Genomic DNA, 22,366 nt, shown 5'->3' with positions numbered 1-22,366 from the left:
AGTCCTTTTCAAATCGTGTCAGGATTATGCACACAATAAGTATTTAGAGAGTTTGTGGTTCTGTCCTTTAACATTAAAACCCTACTTGCACAGCAATACCTACACTGACCATTTTGTCACAGGAATATCTCAGGCTCTCTCGTGCATTAAACTACTACCGGTCTGTGGGATTTTTTTTCTTATAGAGCTGACCTTTCTTGCATATTCCTCCCTCTTTAAAATTCTGATTTCCAAATGCCGTGCCCCCATCTGTCTGTCTAGAGCTCTGTCACAGTTTGAGGGGAGACACCGTGCCCACCGGCTCTCTTCCCAGAGCCATGAAATGAGCTAATCATGCTGTTTCTCCATGCTTCATTTTCATTGCCACCTTTAAGCTATGATTAATCTTTCCTTCTGCTATGAGAAAACTAAACCCCGTCACAGATACAGAAAGAAAAGCTTTAAAGCTTTTCTCTTTTTTTTTTGTACTCAGCATTGACATTTTCCATGTGTATGTGCGTTTCCACTGCTTAGACGAGCATTATGACAAGCAAGCTGTGGCAAGGCCAGGAGGACCCAAATGTCACCTGCCAAACCTGTCACTATATTGAAATCGCTCCCTAAATTGAGTTGAACTGTGCAGCAGTTTCCATCTATGAGATGGAGTGTGTGGAAACTACAAATCCCAGAACACTGATCTGTAAAAGAAGACAGATCCTGTTCAAGGCTCAACAGGATCTGATGCGCTTGGTTCACAAGGCAAAGAGTCTTCTTCTACTTCTTAATGAGTACACGGCATGAGGAGCTCCATCACGTCCCTCCACCTACAGTGTGTTTCAGAGGACTCATGATTTTGCCAAAGGCACAACTAATACTAGGAGCTACATTCTAGTGTCTAAAAAGGACTGCCAGGAGAAATAGACTCAATTCCTCTTTTTCTTTTGGGTGGGTCTGGCCACCAGTGTCTGTATTCCTCGCTAGAAGAGGCTGAGAAATGTCCCATGGCCCAAAAGACAAGCAGCAAAGCTTGGCTTATGTTCACCAAACAGGATGGCTGCGTTACTGAAGGATCATGACCACCCATTGCTCTTTACCCGGCAGTGCTGGAATCAGGCTGGTAGCCAGAGGCTGCTGGGCTGTTGTATGGTAAGGTGGCAATTGGAGTGCAGATCCTCTCACTTGAACTCGAAAGAAGCCTGGCAAGAGAGAGAAAAGTCTGTGGGCACTGGAAACACAAGCCATAACCTGATCCAAGCTGGCAGCCAAGAAAAGACCAACCACTGCTGTTAGGAAGGTAATTTGGGAAGGTGCAATGTTAAATCTTTTAACCACCCAGATTCATTTATCTTTATTGCAGATCAAAGAGGATTCTTCCTCTTTATATGCCTGCCACATATCAGCAATATATGGCAGCACTGTATTGGCAGAAGTGATTTGAAGTCTCATTTATGGGGCCATGGGAGAAAAGATCAAAAGATCTTTGGATGAGCACAGTCCAGAACGTAGCCTGAATGGAAGCAATTATAGAATGAAACTGCATACAGCATGTTGAAGGAGAGGAGGAGAACAGAGCTTATTAAACAAGGTATCTGGAATGGAAGCAACTGTAGAATGAAACTGCATTTGGCATATTGCAGGAGAGGAGGAGAAGGGGGCATATTGGCCAAAGCTGCAGTAGAAAGAACGTGGCAAATCAATGGCTACTGAAGCATTGTCAGAAAACAGCTTTGCCTACCCACTCAGCAATGAGAGCTGTTAATTCTGCCTCAGAAGGATAAAGCTGATCTCACCTAGAGCCACACCTGAGCTATCAAAGGGTCTCATGCCTCCAGCTTACACCCAGAACACACTTCTTTATAGATCCAACACTGAGACCTATGCTAGTGCCTCCATGTAGTGTCAGGCTGCACATAGATGGACTGACACTGCCATGAAGGACTACTGACAGCTCAGAGTACCAGTATTCCACTATGCTATTCTGGTATTCCAACAGCTTTGTTCTGTGACCAGTTCAGTCTTTTGATCACTGCCTTCCTGGAGAGTTATCTTCTTTCTCAGCATTTCTCTCCAGAGACCAGTCATGTATATAAAATAGACCCTAAACTAGGTAGCTTTTGACTAGGAACTGTTTAAGGGACATTCTGTGACACATTTACTCCCTGGAAACAATTCTTCTCTTTCAGCTTTGGCTTTAGTTCCTAGCTCCAATTCCACAGCAGTTTCATGGAGGATCCATCATAACCATCAAAACTACCCATTTACCTGGTGCTGTTACAGTTTAAGCTGTCCATGTAGAATGGCACCCTGTGGCTTCTCGGGGGAATGGACATGGTGGTATCTCTGGGAAGGGAGTGGTGGCTACGAAAGGAAGTGATACAATCTCAAGCACTGAACTTGAGCACATGAGCGATCCTCACAAGTGGCAAGAACGTTGGCTGAATGTCTCTGCTCAGCAATGAAATTACTCGTACATCACAGCCATCCGTGCTAACAGCAACTTTCTGAGACCCAGGGAATTAAGAAGAAATGGGTCAGGATGCTCCAAATGTTGAATAAATCTATCAGTGGATTATTCTTCAGTCTATATCCCACCCTTTGACTCCTTACCTTGTAGTTATAAGGTTAAATTCACAGTGCCCCCTGGCACTAACACTGTCATATCTGCTGCTCCTAGGGCTGCTTCTCCCATCATAAACTCTCCCTTCATAATCCAAGATGGGTCTGGCAAGGAAGCACAAGGCTCTGATTACATTATACCAGCAACCACTGGAATCCCCACACTGGCTAACAAATATTTTGTCTCAGCAGTCTCTCACTTTGCCTGCTTCACCCCTGCTGGTTTTATAGCTGTAGCACGCATACAAAGCTCTGAGGCTAGGAAAACTGACTCGGAATCCAATGATAGAGAATAAAGCTGAAGCAGTTCATAAATGGATGTATTGTGAATATTCCTTCCTCTCCTAATGCTCTCCAAAAAAAACCATCTGCAAATGTGAACTGCTGACCAGCTGGCCCATCTGGCTATCAGACCTGCACAATTTCTCCAAGACAGAACTTATTATCAGAACAGCTTTAAACTGCAGGCAAATCTTGGGCTCTTTCAATGGCAAAAATGAGCTTATCGCTTATGGTCATTCTTTTCTTACAAGTGCTCTGGGCTACAGATTATGTTTATACTGTGTATTAGCACTCTGATCCTGATTAAAGCTTCAGGCAACTGACTAATATAAACAATACTGAAAAATCAATGCTGCATTAAAGACAGAAAGAGAGACAAGCTAAGCTTATCATGAGAAAAAATCCTGCTCTGGGCAAGATGCACTCAGTCTGTGATATAAACCCCAGGGCAGGAAGGAAGTGAGAGTTTACTACACTGCAGAAAGACATGTTAGCATCACAAAGTGCCAGGGGGTGATGACAGGCTATGAAGTGCAATAATGGTCTATCCCAGTTGTTCTAGTCCTAGTCCACAAATGCCTCCAAATGCAAACGAACTTTCTCACACCGACTCTCTGAAAAACGATGGAAGGTGAAAGGCCACATTCAGATCACACAAATTTATATGATAGTTGTAAAGTGTACAGCTTGGCATGCACTTGTCATTGTGCATTATGAGAAACCAGAACATTCTTGAGTCTGTGCAGTTACAAGAGAAAAACAGATGTGGTCTCTAAACTGAATCTGCCAGGTGTCCAGGCACTATGTAGGCAGTCTGGACGCAACCTGACAAGAACTCTCCAGTATTACAGAGCACTTATTAGCCCAGGTCTTATCTCCATCCTTTCAGGTCCAAAAATGAGCTCTGTTGCATATGTTGTGGGAGATGGCCATACTGTTGGTCTCTGTGGGAACGATATCCTGTTCTTACTTCTTGTTGCAATGATCATATAATCTGAATCAGAACTCCTGTCCATTATTTCTGTGCCAGCAGCTTTCACTGTCTCCACATCCCTGCCCCAAACCCTTACCTTCTGGTGCTGAATCCTTGGCTGCCTACATAGGATGGTATCCTATGGCTGGGTGCTGATACACTGGTGTTAAAAGGCTGGCGGTCCATGTACAGTGGCATGGGATGCTGAGTCTCATATGCACCGAGAGCGCTCTCTTTTGAGCTGAAGTTAGACCTGCTAAAGAATTAAGGTCATTTTGACCATAAAGCCAATGTTTATCTGCTATGACCAGCTCATGAGTACTAATGCCTCTCTGCTGGCAATATGGAAAGGCTCTTAAGGCTAGGAGAATGGCAGTGTACTATTTCCCCTCCCTAAATGAGCTGAATTCCTAGCACAATGAATGGCTGCAAGGTTCAGCAGTGCTCTAAGCTAAACTGAAGCCCAAAATTAAAACTTACCAAGCGTATTTGGGTGAAATCCTAGACCTAATATCCCCTTTGTCAGTATCACTGGATTAGTGTACGCTGGAGGAGGAATTTACATGGGTTTGGGACTTAAGCCAGGGCTATACCATTTGTGATGGAAATGGAAAATGTTAAGGATGTGAAAGCGGTTGATGGGCTCCCAAGGGGATCATCCCACTGTACCTGGCTGCCATTGGGCTAGGCTCATTGTGTCTCCAGGCTCCTGGGCTCTCATGATGACTATGCATGGTGGGAGGGGGTTGTTCTTCATAACCGGAACTGGTTTTGCTCAGGGAGGAAAAAAAAGCCTGTCAGCATTTAAAGCACTTGAGCTGTCCACTATGAATAAACACAGCATCAGCATGATTGTATTGGCTTCCAAATCCTGCTTCCTCCATTTTCACTAAGCCAAAAAATAAGCATTTGCTATGCCTCTTGCACTATGTTAGGAGAACACAGCATGTGCAAGGCAGCAGTGAAGACAGGCTTGATTTCCTAGCTGCATACCTTTCCCAGCATGTGTTGGACTCATTTCCACTTTGGGTCTTTGGAGCAGTGGTGCTGCCTTCTCTAGGAAGGGAACTGGATCTGCCAAGAAAGAATCATAGAATTACTCAGGTTGGAAAAGACCTCGAAGATCATCAAGTCCAACCTCAGCCTAACCATAGTACCCTAACAACCCTCTGCTAAATCCTATTTCTGAGCACTAAAGAAGACCATTACAGTTTGCAAAAGTGCCATTGAGCACATAATTATCGCAGGATGTAGGTGCAACCCCTGGTGAATCTCCTCCCTCTAGAAAAGCATTCTGTTATTGCATGGAAAGATGACAAATAATTCAAAGTTAGAATGGAAAGAAAAGGAAGGAATACACACATTTCTTCAGAAATAAGGTTGAAAGGAAAGAAAAATGTAGCTTGCGATGAACATCAGTTATCCAAATGTGACAGTTAATTCATATACCTATGAGCATTATGGCTTATCCAGTACCTCTGAGCTGAATTTGAGACTGCTAAAAGCACGAGCTGTCTCACTGGGATACAATTTCAGAAGCATATGCTATATCTTTCCTGCATCCATTGCAGAACAGCCCTGAATTTGCACACCTACATTGATTTAGGGATCCTAGACTAACTTCTGCTCACATCAGTGAGGACTGGGACCCTTCAGCCGCCCTACCTGATGAAGAACTAGTTTGGAATATCTGTGGAACATCCACCATAGCTCCATTTGCTGGAAGGACCCAACAGGACAGAAAGACTCTGGAGCCATTGCTTTCTCCTTGCCTTTTTTTTTCCTCCACTGGCCATTCCTGAGCTTCCTCCTCCACACTCTGTTGTCCCACCACTCGCTGTGCATCTCCGTGCACTCATGAAGGAAGTCCACATTGGTGACTTCTGATCTCAAATGCAGCATCCTCAGCCCCTCCTCCCCAACTATCTGCAGTAAATAAATTCCCCAAATTCTTCATAAAAAGAAAAAGAATTCTATCATTTCCCTTGCCTTCTTGAAGCAAATTCTTCACTCTGCACATAGGTTGGTACTCCTGTATTATTGTCTATGCCGCTGCTTGTGCTGTCCTTGGACCTGGGGGAGAAGAGCAGTCTGGTTTACAAGTTGATTTGGAAATAGATTGCTTACTGAAAGGCACACATGAGGAAGCTGAATTCTACTAAGAGCCTCAACATTTCACACTTACATACTGCAGACAAAAGTAATCAGTCCACAAAGTCTTCCCATTTGGCCATTTATCTGTTTACTATTTTGCATGAGGAAAGCTGAAAACACTGAGGCAGTCCCTGTAAGCCCTGCAAAGCCACAGGTAAGTGGGAAGAAAAATGGTGCCAGGGTGACCAGAATAAAGCCTGAGATCTGACACTGCCTGGATAAGTTTGGAAAAGAGCCCCAGCACTACCACAGAGACAGATTATTGGCCTGTGCCTCCAAAAGAAGTCTCTGCTTCTAAATTAAAGGCCTAGGTAGCAGGTCCTGGCAGTCCAGCTGGACAGTGTGTGATTTCTCCAGCTAATCAAGATGTTTTCTCCCAGGTTTTCATATGAAACCACAGTAGAGATGTATCAGGAACACTAAGGGAGCCTGAAATAAGATTTTAATCAAGATGTGTAAGTGGGAGAAGACACACAAGGAGCTAACTCTAACCCTACAGGAAAAGGAGGGATGGATGGCGAGCGGTTCCTTACATTGCCATACTCAGGTCATGGTCAGTGTGTTTGTTTGACATGGGAGGCTCTGGGTGGACATCAGGAGGTTCTTGCCCATTTCCAGCATGGTGGTTTGAGTCAGAAAACCTAAAATAAAAAGCTGTGCTTAAAACAGTACAGAAGAAACAGGCTTGAGGCAGACAGACATCCATTTTCTAGACAAGAGGCATAAGGCATGGAGCAGGAGACACTGTTTACTTGGCCAATATGATTCTAAACTGCCCTGAGGTCAAATCTTGTGGAGATCACACATATGGATCCCATTCTAACATACTGGAGCTCAGCTAAAGGCCTTTCAGCTCAGGCTGTCACAGAAGAAAAACATTATGTACAGGAGAAAGCACTTGGGTCAGAATTCCTGACAGACTGATAAATTCTTCTAACACCTTGATACCCTCATGCATGATTTTGCAGCATTTATAATTGTTGGATAGTACTTGCTAATATTTATGGTCTGCAAAAGCTACTGTCTGCCACTGTAGTACTAAAGGTGTCACATCCATGGGTTGATGACTTATGCTGTAAGTGCAGGAATTAGCTCTTGGGCTTCACACACACACAATATTCAATTGGCTTTTCCCAATAACGTGGGTGAGACTGCCTGCTGTAATGTGCCACTATAAGGTCCCTACTCATGGGTTCAAGGCAGAGGAGAAGTTCTGTGGTCTCAGCTACACTGAGAATGGTGTAAGACAAAGAACTGTGATGTGAACAGATACTTCAGGTTAGTTCCAGAAATCACTTACCCTCCTTGGGCTACCTCTAGCTTATGGTCACGTGGGGCCAGTGTGCTCTCATGCTCCCTGTTTCTAGGAGCGTCCACCTCTTTGAAATCTTGGAAGGACCTGACAGAGGAAAAGGAAACCCCATTGGTGGCAGTCCGGCAGAGACATCTACTTAGTCCAGTGCACACTGAACAGTAAAAAAAAGTCACAAAGCTTTGGTGGAGGCTAAGCTGCAACAAGTACAATGAAGCACTGCCTTCAGCAAGCTTAACTGCTTGGAATCCAACAGGTGGATCAAGCAGCAATGTTTTCATAGCCTGAAAGTAGCTCTTGAAAATACTAGTCCAATTTGTGTTATATTGTATGGTAGAACAATACAAAGATGGTAACAGATATTCAAAAGGTTATTTATGAGGGGAAAAACTCACTGATATGGAAAACTCACCGGGAAGTGTTGAGGCAATCTCCACCAAGGAGCAATCTCCAAGAGATGCTGCCTTAGTGGTGGTCAGCCCTTAAATGAGGTCTGAGCTGTGGCTGATGCACTGGGGTTTTACGGCATACGATGCTGTCACAGTGACAATGATAATAGTTCTTTATTTTTTTCCTATGAGTTTTGAGACCTTCACTATCTCTGCACCATGGTGCAAAACCCAAAAGGACTCAAAACCTGAACCAGTCCATGAAAACGGACCCCTATGAGTGCACTGTGGCCTGCCCTAAGTACCTCATCCCCAGCTGTCCAGCCACCTCAGCTCACATCAGGCTTTGTACCCTGGGCATCCCAGTGCAGAAAGCAATGGAGAAGTGGGTGATGCACACTCACATCCTACACTAGGTCTGGGTCAGGACACAGCAGACATCCTGCTGGGAAGAACTTGGGAAGTGTTAAATATATTTGCTGTGTGATTTGAGTCTACATATGACATTTGTTACTATAACAGATATTAGACAGAGGAACAGTTTGTAACTTCTTAGACAAACAGCCCTTATTATTCTGTTGTTTTTGTGCTTCTTATTTCTTTTGGAATCAGAACCACGAAGGTTTCCAACAGTGAAAAAGAACATCAGCAAACAGGGGCTCAGCACCCGCAGGTCCTTACTTTGCTTCGCTCCAGTCAGGTTTGCTGTATGCTGGGACTGTGGAGTTCATGAATCTGTTCTCTTGGGTGCTACCTCTCTCATCATAGTTCAGGACAGATCTGGAAAGCAAAGAAAGACCCGTTATTTCTTTAATAACTGGCATACAAATAATCACACTGGTAAGTATAATCTGCTCACAAGACAGTTCTCCTGCCAAGCTGTACCATTCACTGTCTTGAATCAGGGTGTCTCTCTAGGTACCATAACTAGTTGCATTTCAGCATACTCCTCCTATCTCAGCTACCTTTCAGCACCCTTGCTGCCCCTTTAGCATTGCTTAGCAGTCCACCATTCTCAGCAAATGAGAAAGCTGTGACTAAACCCCTTCAAGAATGGATGCATCAAGAGGAGAAAAAAGCTGGAGTGCTCAATTGATATCTAAGAAGTTAGAAGCACTTTTGTTGCTGTTGCGTGATGCCCTGTAGATCTCAGCACAGTCCCTTTTATTCTTGGGACAAGAGCCGTAAAAAGAAGCCTCTTTCTCTGCTTCTCTTCCCTTAATCCTCACTGTTATTCATACACCAATTAATTTACCCCATTCTAACCTTTTAAAGGAATATTCTGCATCCTCAAGGTGTGCAGGGGTGCCCTCAGCGGGAGAAGAAGTGACATCAGACTGCAAAACAGACCTGTCAAATAAATAAATAAATAAATAAAAATCAACAGCTTGATGGCTTGCCAAAGGCTGTTCAAGCACACCAAGGGGCACTCACTGTATGATATAATAACACACGTCACACAACACCAGAAAACAGAAAGTAATTTTCTCCAAGAACTGCCTTTCCTTCAGGTAGAAATACTTTCACTATCTCTAAGAAGGAAGAATAGAAGCTGTAAGTGGAACTAATACAGTCCCTCAGCCTCAATTCACACACAGCCTGGCTGGATACATCAATTTTCTGGCCCGTCACAGGATCGGGCACCTGCGCATCTGTGCACAACACAGATGTCTTTGGGGAAGATGCTTCTATGTTACTAGCAGCAGCTCTAGGTCTTGCATTTTACACCATCCTACAGGGAGCCTTGTGATCCTCTTCACATGGGGGCATGGAGGCTGGAAGACAACATTTACTCACTTCAATTTCTTTCATAAGCCAATAAACAGAGTCAAGTTTCAAAATAACCAATTAGAATCACAGAATGGCTTGGATTGGAAGGAACCTCAAAGATCATCTAATTCTAACCTCTCTGTTGTGCCAGGGTTGCCAACTGCTAGATCAGATTGCCTAGGAACCCATCCAACCTGGCCTTGGATGCCTCCTGAAATGGAGCAACCACAACTTCTCTGGGCAGCTGGTCCCAGTGCCTCACTACCCTCTGAGCAATCCAAGGAATGGTGCTCCAGCCTTCATAAGAATAAGAGAAGAAAGCAGCCTCAGGGAGATTAATGTATTCGGTGTCAACAGCAGCAAGTGTGTTTGAGATCAATGTTAAAAGCAACGATAATGCTGCCATATCTGCTCCTTAGCTGATTTGGTAAGAAAACACCGATGTGAAAAGGTGCCTCTCTTAGTGTTTATGCACAATTTGGACTCTGCTTCCAACTCTATGCGAACACATTATTTACTCTTCCCCCCAAACCTACCTGCTGCTAGCAGCAGCACTGTGAGTACCAGCACCAGGCTCTGATCTTGCAGGTTCAGACTTTGCATCATCCATGTAGGGAGAAGCCTTGTACTGTTGTTGCAGCTTGTCTACAGCATCTGCAGATCTGTCCCTATAACCAGAGTCAGACCTGGTGAGAAAGGGAGATTGGTGGGTCACAGACTGAAGCTTAGCAGGCTGGAGAGTGGAGCAAGAAGTGCAAACAAACATGAGATTTGCTAGTCTCAAACAATTTCCTTCTTACTTCCATCTTAGCTCCCTAACATTCTCGCAGCTGATTTGAAGGGCAGAGACCATCCAACCATCTCAGGCTAGTACAAAGAAGAAGCTGAAAGATCACAGATAAGCTGGTGGATCAGGTCCATTCCCTTTTTAAAGTGCATACAAGCACCTAGAGCACATTTTTTGGGGGGTAATGTAGCATCAGGAAAAGACCGTTTCCACTTCAAACTAGGAAAATATATGTGCATTTTACACTGCTCATCTTCTTTACACTTACCTCGGTAGGTAAAATCCATTGTTGGCTTCTGTGTGTTCAGAGTAACTGAAAAGGAGATCAAACAGCTTCAGAAAGCATCCTTGTTTTGATTTGGGTAACAATCTGCAATTATTTTCTTATGCATTTAAAGAAGGAGAGAGAATAAAATCCCTAAGACTTCCCAGGGACAGTCCTAAGTGTATTTCTACAGGTAAAATGGCCAGAAACTTAGGGGAAATTCACAGTGCAAGAAGCAGTTAGTAACTCTGAAAATCATCAACGTGACAGATGCTAGTGGTATTGAGTCACCTAGAAATTCAAGCCAGGACTCTTCCAAAATCAGTGGGATGTCCCGCAGGCCACAGCTGCAACACAGGCACTTCTATTTTCACACACAGAAGGGAAGGAACAGCCCTTATGTCCTCTGTTTTGCCTCAAGGGAGTTGACAAAATAGGGAACTACAGGTGTCTGATCCTAAATTGTGTGTTCCTTCTTTCATGGCTGTGAGCACCGATAGAGCAGATGGATGAACAGCTCTGACTGAACTTCTCTTCCGAATGCCACAGCGATAGCAGCCTTCCTCCTTCAATTCCACTGTGCCAGGCTGGACAGAAACACAGCTCTTTGCATTTGCAACTTTGTTAAGTTGAGAATCTAATTTATATCTTTCCCCTTCCAGTAGCGGTCAGGCTCTCTAGAAAAGTTGTAAAATAAACTGTCTTATTGCCACAGAACAGGAAGGAACTGGGTTGTTTCAGTCACCTTCAGCAGATGTCTGAGAAGTACCTTTGTACTTGCATTGATTTCTGGACCAAATTAAACCATTATTTCCCAAAGAAGACCTTCCATGTCCAGGATACAGTGGTGCACAGCAGCAGTGTGGGGTCCCAGTAAAGGAGCAACACTGGCTATCAGCTACTTTGGATGCCAAAAATACTGGTGCCCACAGGAAGGATCAGGATTCTGCCAAGGATGGTTCCCAATAAGGGGGAACAGGTGATGATTCTCATGCACACAAAAGGCAAGCAGAGCAGTGACAATGGACTGCACTTGGAGACAACAAATGCACCTGTAATTATGGGATCTTTAACTAGTTTTTACAACACCTTAGAGTCAGCACACAACTTTTCCTAGCAACTGAACCTTTTTCCAGACACTTTAAAGGAAATGGGGGTTTCTAGCCTTTATCTTTTCTAAGGAGAACCTTGTTGTAAAAATGAGTAGATAGGTGGAGGCCTGGAGTTGTCTTAGACGTGAAGCTCTCTATATCGTAATAAATAAATAAAATTTAATCGGTCTGCATTTGGGAATAAATCCAGAAAATGCAGAAACGACACAGAAAAGTTATATTTTCCCTGTGTAATAGAAGCTAAGCTAAGAACTGGAACAATATCAAGCAATTGCCTGTAAAAAGATAATGTTCTCATTTTAGCTCTCCTCAAATAAAATGTTAAGAGAAACTACTGCAGCTCTGCAAAGCACAGATTGAATTGTGCTTTCCCATCAGTAAATATCCATTCAGAGCTTCCAGGCAGCTGAAGTGGAGCAGTTTATTATCTACACAGTAGTGAAGTCAATAAAGGAATTTCACACTGACTTTACCTTCCATTTGTGGAAACTGCAGTTGCTCCAGGTTTATCCCATGAGAATGGCTCAGACTTTTTGTCACTAGAAAAAGAAAAATGCCAGTAAGAGATGACCAGTGTCTTACGTTATATGACCATAGGACAGTCTGCTAACGTTTAGTTTGGACAAGCACAGAATGGGGCTAGCCCAATACACCAGGATAGGGAGAACCAACCTTTTGTGTGCTGTGGACCTGACTGCAGGTCATGGGTTGCTTAGAGAGATGTGCTGCTCCCTGGAGTGAGGAACTGATAAACCCTTTGCTCAGATAAAAGTGCCCTACAACAGATGCTCTCTACTCCTGGGCCAGAGAGGCCTTCCTGCAAGGTCCACCAGCTGCACCTCTTTGTTGTGCCCAACTACCCCCATCATTCACTCCCCAGACCTGTCAGGCTGTGCATGTTTCCCTCCCCGCCAATTATTTTCTCTCCAATTTTAGGTGGCTTAAGTAATGAGGAATCCTCTAATTTCTCTGGGAGACTGACGCACAATTAGGAGAAGCTACGTGACCCAAATGACCCTAAGCACAATGAGTGCATTGTAGTCAGGCTGTTCCTGCAATGACATACAAGGATATATTTATGGGCCTCAGCTGAATGATCAATATAGTCTCTACCAGACTGTACCTTTTCTCAAGCACACGAGACTTTTTTTCACCAGGATATTAAGCTGGGAAGATTTCTAGCTCTGTCTTCACTGATAGGGATGGAAAGCGAACTGTAATTAACTGTGCATGCTGCACAAACTCATTTGGTAGATCCAGGCTTCCTACAGATGTTTAAGAAGAACAATCTTGACACAGCCAAAAAGTCAGTGTGGCAACGCTGGGAACAAAAAGAGCCCTGCTAATATGGGATGTATCTCAGAAACACCTCTTGCTGTTCCCCAGAAAGGAACTATCTCATCCTCAAAGGGGCAACCAAATGACACCATACAGGATGCTGTCTTCTGCTCAGGGTATATCTCAGCATAGTTTAGCCAGCAGCAGCCAGTTTGCAGCATGCCTACTGGATGAGATACTTTCCACCTATAGCTAGGCTGCATTCATCTGTCACTGCTTTCCCTTTGGAGGCCCCCTCAGACTTCTCTGCCATTTTACCGTTATAATAATCAGAATAAATACCCTAATATGTGGATTTCTGTGCAGCTACATAGCATCAGAGCTCTGTCCCTTGACATGTCCACTTGTATCCACGCCTTCCAGTTTTCTTTGACTCACACCCATATTACAGAGCTCTTTGCACTTTCCCATTGTTCAGTCACCCCTGCAGACTTTCTACAAGGTGCAGAGAACCAGAACCAGTGTTGGAAGTCACCAGTGACATACATTAATAAGCAACCCTTGAAGGTGGAAGGAACTCCTCAGGGGAAGGCGGTGTGAGGACAACTGAAACAGTGACAAATGTGCAAAGCAGGTCCTTTAGGGACTGAGCCATAGAGGAGAATCCTTGGGGGAGGCTGAGAAGGAACAGAAAAAAACTGACAAGTTTCAGCCTAGCCAACAGATGCTCTTGGAGAGCAGCCTAGGACCATGACTGCAGAGATCCCATCTGTTTGAGACCACTAGCAGGTATATAACATATCTTAAGCAAAAAACAGGGTTATGCCTTATGTTCAGCAACACAGAGTAGCCTTTCTCAACTTCTTACCCATCCTCATGCTGTGGCACAGTTTCCAGGGAAGAGTTCCCATTAGGAGTTTGTCTGCTTTCACCATTTCTGCAAGCAAAACAGCAAAAACAATTAGATAAGGAGATGTGGGAACAGAATGTGAGGCACAGGAACTCCATGGTACAGCGATAAGGACAGTGTGGGGACTGGACTGAAATAAAAGCACGATCAGTTTAGGAGATAGAAAGGTCTGTACATTTTGGACTCATTCTCATCAGAAAGAACCAGGTGATGTTTGAGCTGTGGGAGGCCCACAAGCTTTTGTCTGGGTATGTTTTCTCCCAGGTTGTTGATGCTTTCATAACACACTGCATTCTTAGAGTTCCTATGCTATAGGATCAATCTCTCCAGGGCAGCAAGCCTCTTGCTACCATTAGTGGAGCTTTAGGAGGATTCAGAGCCATCAGACCTACCTGATTTCAGCATACGTGGAAATTTTCTCTGAAGTTTCCCTTAAGGTTGTGTTTGTTTGGCTCTTAGTGCCTATTTCAGCGCTGCAAGAGAAAACAAGGAAAGCAGCTGTCTTTCCCGAACAAACCAGCTCCCCCTTGCAGCTGGCCAAAGTTATCTTGTGCAGAAGTGTCCCTTTCAGCAAATAAACCAAAGTTAAAACAAACATCACCGCTTCCAGTACATCCACTTTAGAAGCAGTCTTATCAGAAGCAACTTTGTCTGCCAATGGTACACAGGGAAAAAAAAAAACAAACAAAAACCCACAAGGTCAGTGACCAATGCAGTTTGCAGTACTGTGGAAAAACATTCTAACATTTCTTTTTATACTATACTCTGAATTCAATCAAACAGAGTTGAAGGCAGCTGAAAATTATTCCACCACACGTTTAGCAAGAAAGAGTTTGGTGGTTCTTTTCCTCACGTTTTGAGCTCTTACATCAAACTGTCAGATTCTTTCGAGACACAGCACGGATTTCAGACAGAAAACCTTTGTAGGTTCACACAGCTGTTTCAAAAGTCTTCCATGTACAAGGCTGACAAATTGGCTTCATTTCACCTCCTAGAGGTGTGACAACAGAAGTCTTTGATTCTAAGCTACGTACGAGCTGATACTGCACCAAAAGATGTCCAAGGCATCCTGGCTGTGCTGTAACACTCACCTGGTGGGCGACACCGCTGTTGTCTTTGCTGCATTCCAGGAAGGCCCGACTGTGGGTTTTTTTAGCCCATTGGTACTGACAGAACGAAAACAAACAAACCCCACAAGTAACAAACCATTAAAAACAGAGTATCTTTTAGTCACCATCCTGCTTGCTGGCCCACAGCTCTGGTGATGGCCTCTGAGGTAGTTAGAGAACAAATCCTGATGTGTAAGGACTCACACACAGCTGTCCCTGAGCACTGTTGCACTGATGCAACTAATAGCCATTTTGCTGAAATGCTCTGTCTAAAAACTGACTTTTCCTGTCTAGCACAGTTGGGGCTGTTTCTGTCCACAGTATTTGAACTTGTACCAAAAAAAAAAACAACCCACAACAGTTTACACAAATGTATAGGTTAATGCTCAGTGCATTTACAAAACTGCGTTAACTCTATGTGCATAACTGTGAGCGAGGTTGGGTAAGTGCATCTCAACCCTGCCTCAAACCACAGTGGTACAAAATGACCACCAAAATTCATGAGGCATCTCCTTCACCCTGAAAACAAAGCACTACAGGCTGAAAGAAAGAAAGGCCGCATCTATTGGAGTCCCTGCTGGGCCCACCAAGGACTAGAGTGGCAGAGAAGCTAATAATGCTGCTGCTTGGCTTCAAGCCACCCTTCACAGCTCAAACATAGAGCTTAATTCCAAATTAAATGAATCTGCTTGAAAACAGAAGAATATTTTCCTTCCTAGGACTAACACTGCCACCTCCACATAGGTCTCAGCCCCACACATCAGTGGCTTCTGACCAGTGCGGACTAGCAGAGAATATTACTGCTGCTTCTTTACATCAAAGACAGCTTAATCCCAGGTTTTTCAGACCACTGCAGGAATGCCTCGGTCTGTCTTCCACAGCTCCACAGTAGCCTGTGGTAGGGGCTGGGAGCTTGAAATGAGGCTAACTTTTACCATGAAAGCAGAGATCAATTTAAAGATAATGAACTTCTCAAACCTCCCAAGTCACACCTATCTGTTGCTATCAAGGTAGAATAATTAAATCTAAAGTCTAACAAAAGCAGAGAGCTGGCTCAGGGGACTGGAAATAATGAGATATTGAGTACTTCATGTCTAGGTGATGGGGTCAGTTCACACAGCCAAGTCTGCTAGTACAAGAAAATCATTACTATCTGATGGCTCCTTGATGGGTAGGTGAGCTCATCTAAACCTGTCCTGACTCTTCTTGCACGTTGTCTCTCCAGAACTGCTCTCAGGCTTATTCCTGTGGCATATGAGCACCTTGTGAAGACAAGGCCGACTGCTGTGGTGTGTGATAGGGAGAGGGGCTCAGTGGCAAGTTTATATCATGCAACACAGTGTAGCTTATGCTACTCATTTTTCCTTTTCAGTTGTTCTCTTTCTGCAAGAAAGAGGCAACAAGGACTTAATGTGAAGTCTTCTGAAAAACCTCCAGCTAAATGGAAAGATGGAAAGTCACTGTACCCAAAAATCAAGGACAATCACCACACCTCCCCAGAATGAGGTCAATACCTGTTGTCATCTGCTGTAAACTTGCGTGAATCAGACACAGTCGGATTCCTCCTCTGCTGTCCTTCTTCTTCTATCTCAATTCTTCCAGAGGGGGGAGGTGGAAGTGAAAAATATTACATATAGCACAATTTCCCATTCTCCACTACTAGCTACTCCAGGCAGTTTACTTTAGCTTTCCCTTAAGCTACGTTTTCTGTTTCCCTCAGAGGTACATTTTTCCTGTCCTTTTTGCTCTGTGCTGTTATTGCTGAGCATCTGAAATGGCTGAATGAAGTAAGATCTGAAGCCAAAATCAGTGTCATTTTTTCTGTTCACAGTCACTTTACAAATAGCATCAGCTGAACATTTTAAGTTCCAGAAAATGGCTTAGATATCATTTCCTGATGGTACCAAGTGCTTCAGAAATTAAACACCTAAAGAATGTTGGCATTGCTGGTTGGAACCAGACTTCTCTGGAAGAAGAAAGGCAATGGATGAATCGATACAATCCCTCCTCATTTCAGGTTGCCCACAAACCAAAGTATCATCACATATTCTCATTGTTCATAATAATGTGAACTCTCAAAATCCAGTGTGATTCATTCCTAAGCATCCTCTTTACACTAACTGTCCCTCCTCTGCTTTGAAACACATTGGTATCTCCTATCCCAGCATTTAACAGCAACCCTGGCATAGCAGGCACACAGCCCCAGCAGTATTGCTAGAGCAGGGGTCAGTGACCTACCTCTTGGCAAACAAGGGTGGGAATTCTTGTGTCGGGCTTCTGTAAGGGAAGCATAAAGGCAGTGCTTAGAAATTTGGAGGGAAAGACACACCTTATGCAGGAGTGGTCACTGATCTATAGGGTGCAAAGGCAGGGCTGACAGTGAGTGCCTCTCTCCAGACCACAAATACTTGATGCACCAGAAAAAACAGCAGCCAGTTCAAACTCCCTCAGTGTCCTTATAAATCCTACCCAGCCACTCCTCCCATTCTCAGCACAGTCAAATGCTTCTGGCATATCCCTCCCTGCTTCCTCCCACACTACTGGTGCCTTGTTCCATCACACTGAGTTAGGTCAGGAGGAAGAAGATCTACAGTGAAAGCAAGCTGCAAAAAAAAAAAGTCACTAGCACAGTTCCTCAGAGGTTAGAGGAAATCTGTATATTTCCTCCCAGGAAAGAGAAGGACAACACAGCCTTGAACAGCAGCTCCCAGACATCATTCATTCTATTCTTACATACCCACGTTTGTTAAGTTTTTGGTGTTTTGTTTTATGCCAAAAAGAATTATTTTGAAGCTGAAATTAAAGTCAGGATCTTGTAAATCTAAGTATCACTCAAACACAACATAGAGACAGACCGTACCAAAAAGGTAACCCAATTTGGATGTGGTTTCCACTGATGGGCTGTATTTGCTCTAATCTCCCCCTACCTTGCAAGTATGTCCTGCAGTGAAACTAGAGAGACTGATATTAGAAAGTGACTGACAATCTGGGTCTTAACTGTGGGTCCCAGAGAATTAGAGACTATCACAGTTTTTTCTCCTGCTGAAACTGTATTCCTGTCAGCAGGGGAGGCTCCTCAAGATTCCTAGACTTTCCCAGTTCTGCAGATGCTTGCAAATAACCTTGGTACTTCCACAAAGAGAGCAGCAAAGTTTCCTCCACTTACTTGGGAGATACCCAATATCTCCAGTGAGTCTTTAGATCAGACTGCTACCCTCATCAGACCGTTGCCAGTAGCCCCTTCCCCGCTTCTTTCCCCATACTTCTATGAGGAAAACTCACCCACTGCTTTTCTTAGCTGCTGAGAGGACGTAAGCACGTTCCCTGCTGGCAGTGCGCCTCAGGACACTGTTGGCCGCCTCTGTCCTGGAAAGGAAGGAAAAGGTCACATTCTGCTCATGCTGTTAGGCGCTGCTGGGTGCAGCCTTAAGATGCAATAGATGAACAACCCAGTGGAGACTTGTCCTAAATCTGACAGAACTCCCAAGACTCTAAAAATCTCCTGAAACCCAGCCAGGGTGAAGAGAAGAAACAGCATCTTTACTTCTATATCAGGACAGCAGAGAACTCTCCTCCTCAAGACCTGGATGGTGCTGATATTGCATACTGCAGGACAAAAATGGGATAGCAGCTTTGTGGCTGATATGCTACATAGATGCACATGTTAATGCAAACACCAGTACCACCAAATGTATCAAGGGGGAAAGTCCAAAATGAAAGGATTTTTATTAGTTCATCACCACTGGTCAGATTACCAAGTTTCACTGTAGAAGACTTGCATATGAGAAAAAGCAACTTAAGAAACAAAATATACAAATGCAGACCTGCTACGGGAACAAAACTTATCCTACTCCTGGTGTGAGAACAAGGCACTCATCTAGATCTGGACTTAGATACAAGTCCCCAGGTGGCCCAGCCTCAAAGACACAAGCGTAGACAGCAGCAGGAGGACTCCTCTCTTTACTTCCAGGCTATTTGTGCATCTCTATCGTTTCACATAGACACTATGGAGCTGATGGATTCCACAACCCATTTCCAGCTACCAAATTAATTGGGGTATGCTGTCAGGTTGAATCACGTCAGGCTCTTAATTATATTTTGTTGGGAGTGCAGTCGCCTGTGGGCATTGATGTGCTCTCTGTAGAAATATCTGCTTATTATTTTATTGCAATCAGCCCTAATGGCTTAGCTATAATCATCATTGACCTGACCCTCCCATTTAAGGACAGTTAATCTGAAGTAAGTCCACTTGTCACTGCCCCTTGCAAGAAAAAGGTGGTTACCTGGAAGGCATACCTCTTTTTGTGTTCATCTGGACTAAAAGGCACATCCTTCTCATCCAAGTCCACTGATTTTTGTTTGACATTATAGGGAGCTCTGAAATAGAAAAGGAAGAGGAGAGCCAGAGTAAGGAAACTGCCTGTGTAGAATGTTGCAGTACAAGAAAACAAACAAACAACCAACAACACTTGAGGTAAATCCAAGGGCAGGGTATGTGGAAACAGGCTCAGGCCCTGGAAATGTTGCATATGAGTGGGAAGACACTTGTATTTTTCAGCTGAATTAGGGTACACATGTCCTCATAGGATTTTGTTTTATTAGTGGAGGTGTTTTAAGACTAGAGGGTTTTAAGACTACAGGTTGATAAATGCTCAGCTGCATTTCAGAGTACAGCTACAGTCCCTGATGTTAAATGTTGTGAATGAAATGTCGTGAGTGCTGTTCTGCCATGAGGCTTCCCCTTTCCTCTGGTTTCATAAAAGCCAGCAATGCGGCAACCCTAGTCCCCAGGTTGCATCCTACCGTTTCTGCCTTAATTACTACCAAGTGGTAAAATTTGCTCCATACAGAGACTACTACCAGGTCAAGGAATGCCTTACAGCCCACACAGACCTGGAGGTAACGTTGAAAAATGCTTAAGTTTCCAATGATAGCTCTCTACGCAGCACCCAGATGATGAAGCCATGCCTGACTGAGCACCCATGTGTGGGTGGCTTTGTTGCTGAGGCTCGGGTGCTGCTGAGCCTGCACATGTGCAGAAGGCACCGGTCTTCTTTGCACACTCACAATTTCTTGTAATCCTCAGTTGTCATCCTGTAGCCAGAAGAATGGCACGAACTGGGTCCTTTCATGGCAGTGCTGCAGACGGCAGAAATCACAATGGTTAATATGACCCTCCTGAGCTCTCATCCTCTTTCACCCTCTCCCCATTCTCCACAAGATGAAGAAAAACAGTGATCCTTAGTATCCACCCCCTGAATTTAGGGGCAGAATTCTTTCCATGGTCTTGGATTAGGATTTGAAGTCTATTTTGATTTTCCAGGGCCATTGAGTTGTCAAAGCAAGTATGGGTATACTCGTCTGTGAGATGATGCTACTCTATCCCAGGATTAGAAAGGGAGAAGGAGGAAAGACACTTTGCAGCATTATTCTTCTCCCCAGCTGAAGCAAAACAGGGAGAAAGGGGGAATTCAAAAAGTTTCATCTGACATACAACACATTTGTCCAGATCAGAGCCATGCTTAGATCTTTCTACACTAAAATGTAAGTGTCTCCCCAGAAACAGGTTTCAAAAGGAAAAAAAACAACACAAAAAAAACCACGTTAAAAACATCAAAATGAATGTCACAGCCTTGATAGGCTTCCTTGTGATTTATGCCCCACCCAAACCAAATTCAACCCAAATCCATGAGTAGTTTCATAGTCAGCTGCTATCCTATGCTTCGGTGGGGAAAATACAGAGTTTGATGTCTTGTCTTGTTCCCATGTTCCGAGTAGAGCTGCTAAATCAAAAGCCCCGTCTTTCAGCATTATATGGTGATTTAAAGAAGCTCACAAGCACCAGCCAAAGTAAAAGGGTCACTCAAAATATGTACAGTATTTAGAAGTTCATTTTCATTAAGAACTGGAAGATATACATACCTCTTCTGTGCCGCCTTAGAAGATGGAGGATTTGGCACAGAAGGAGTCTTATCGATGGTTTTTGTGAACACTCCCCTGTGAGAAAACAGACATACTCAAATTGTTTTTCAGGGAAGAGTTTGGAGCTAAGATTAGGATAAAGATTGAAAGTTTGAAGCTAAGATTAGGAGACATGCAGCCACTCTTAGGCCTAATAGCATCTACCTGTTGACTCAGGATACCAAAAAATTGTAAGATGCTTTCCTGGGAGAGTCATCCTGAGAGAAGTTCCATCTTCCTACTCTATGGTCTTACACAACACAGTAAAATCAGCTTTTGCACACACTTGGGTGTGTGTGCATCACAGGACTTGTCAACCTGTTTAAGCTAAGTGGGACATTAGGGTCTCTGCATACAACAAGCTACACGTGAGAGGAAGCTGAAGAGCACAAGTCCCATCAGTAGTGATGTTCTGATCCCGATAAAGATTACGGAAAATTTTTGCAGCATGATCATCTTCCCATGTGTGATCATTATATCATGCTGGAGAGATCTGATTTTCTGTTAACATTACCATCCAATTACCTGTTAACAAAACATCCAGGACTATCTCTTCATCACAGAACACGCATCTGTGAGCATTACAGTGTTCTGAACTGGCAGAAGAGACCAATAGGTAATAGTATTTTTCATATTTGCTGATCCTGATATAGTTCTTTCCCTCCACCCCAAGTGCTGCTTACCACTCTGTATACCAACCTGATGAGGTAACCGGATTGAGGCTTGGAGGCAGGAGATCTGTGCAAAGAACAGAAATCAGTGAATTAAGAAACATCTGGAAAAGCAGCACCGGTATAAAAGAGAAATGTCCGCATGGCTGTCAAGCCAAAATCTAGCCAAATGGACCTTGTGTGATAGCTTAGCTACTGCACCAAACTGATCTTGGAAGGATTCTGTTAAAAAAATGAATAACTTTCAGGACAAGATCTAAGAGAGGTGGAAAAGGAAATCTTAGAATTAGCCAATTAAAGTTAGTCATGCTAACAGTTTTCTGGCTCATAATGAAGTTCTCAAATTGATGACACAGATGGAGAAAAACAAAGTACAGATTCTAGCTGCTTCATCACAGGAAAGACATCAGCTTCATACTAATTGCTCTGTCTGTCTGTCCTCAGAAGCCGAGTGCAGCATACTCCAAGGGAGATAACATAAAGGGCTACCAACAGGCAGGGATCTGGGCTCTTCCATCAGGACAGAAGTGTCCCAGAAACTTGGTTCAAGCTGACTTGAAGAAGTCCACCTGAGATCAAGATGGGGACCAAGATGAGCATCAAAGACCTGGTTCCACCAAATAGGGCACAGACGGGCTCCTTCCATCCCTACCCAAATGCAATCCCCTTTCTTTTCCTGCCTGTCCATGTGCCTTCAGGACAATACAGTTGCAAGGTAGCTCAGCAGGTCTCTGGTCTAACCTGCTCCAAGCAGGTTCAGCCATAAGGTCAGAGCTCAGCAGGAAGGCAAGTTTACAC

General features: G+C 43.9%; 1 protein-coding gene across 8 annotated transcripts in view; it reads right to left on the bottom strand.

Annotated features, from left to right (window-relative positions):
• ZNF185 (zinc finger protein 185 with LIM domain) overlaps positions 1 to 22,366 on the bottom strand; it is a 44,179-nt gene that overhangs the window by 5,318 nt on the left and 16,495 nt on the right. For 2 of the 8 annotated variants that reach the window (XM_072336767.1, XM_072336766.1), the window contains exons 5-28: positions 21,597 to 21,635; positions 20,859 to 20,933; positions 20,004 to 20,075; positions 19,233 to 19,313; positions 18,219 to 18,302; positions 17,175 to 17,213; positions 16,451 to 16,531; positions 14,919 to 14,993; positions 14,220 to 14,300; positions 13,786 to 13,854; positions 12,113 to 12,178; positions 10,531 to 10,575; positions 10,012 to 10,161; positions 8,972 to 9,055; positions 8,387 to 8,485; positions 7,305 to 7,403; positions 6,538 to 6,645; positions 5,840 to 5,923; positions 4,844 to 4,924; positions 4,520 to 4,624; positions 3,948 to 4,106; positions 2,587 to 2,700; positions 2,242 to 2,337; positions 1,074 to 1,175 (exon numbers count right to left, since the gene is read on the bottom strand). In XM_072336767.1, coding sequence (XP_072192868.1) covers positions 1,074 to 1,175; positions 2,242 to 2,337; positions 2,587 to 2,700; positions 3,948 to 4,106; positions 4,520 to 4,624; positions 4,844 to 4,924; positions 5,840 to 5,923; positions 6,538 to 6,645; positions 7,305 to 7,403; positions 8,387 to 8,485; positions 8,972 to 9,055; positions 10,012 to 10,161; positions 10,531 to 10,575; positions 12,113 to 12,178; positions 13,786 to 13,854; positions 14,220 to 14,300; positions 14,919 to 14,993; positions 16,451 to 16,531; positions 17,175 to 17,213; positions 18,219 to 18,302; positions 19,233 to 19,313; positions 20,004 to 20,075; positions 20,859 to 20,933; positions 21,597 to 21,635 — 2,088 coding nt within the window. The remainder of the gene's footprint in view (positions 1 to 1,073; positions 1,176 to 2,241; positions 2,338 to 2,586; positions 2,701 to 3,947; positions 4,107 to 4,519; positions 4,625 to 4,843; positions 4,925 to 5,839; positions 5,924 to 6,537; positions 6,646 to 7,304; positions 7,404 to 8,386; positions 8,486 to 8,971; positions 9,056 to 10,011; positions 10,162 to 10,530; positions 10,576 to 12,112; positions 12,179 to 13,785; positions 13,855 to 14,219; positions 14,301 to 14,918; positions 14,994 to 16,450; positions 16,532 to 17,174; positions 17,214 to 18,218; positions 18,303 to 19,232; positions 19,314 to 20,003; positions 20,076 to 20,858; positions 20,934 to 21,596; positions 21,636 to 22,366) is intronic. The other 6 variants (XM_072336768.1, XM_072336771.1, XM_072336769.1 and 3 more) reach the window with 6 other exon arrangements.

This window comes from Excalfactoria chinensis, chromosome 4, assembly GCF_039878825.1.
Source record: "Excalfactoria chinensis isolate bCotChi1 chromosome 4, bCotChi1.hap2, whole genome shotgun sequence".
In the NCBI taxonomy this organism is placed as follows: Eukaryota; Metazoa; Chordata; class Aves; order Galliformes; family Phasianidae; genus Excalfactoria; species Excalfactoria chinensis.
The sequence above is the reverse complement of the archived record's forward strand: the minus strand, read 5'-3'. Positions and strand labels throughout refer to the sequence as shown.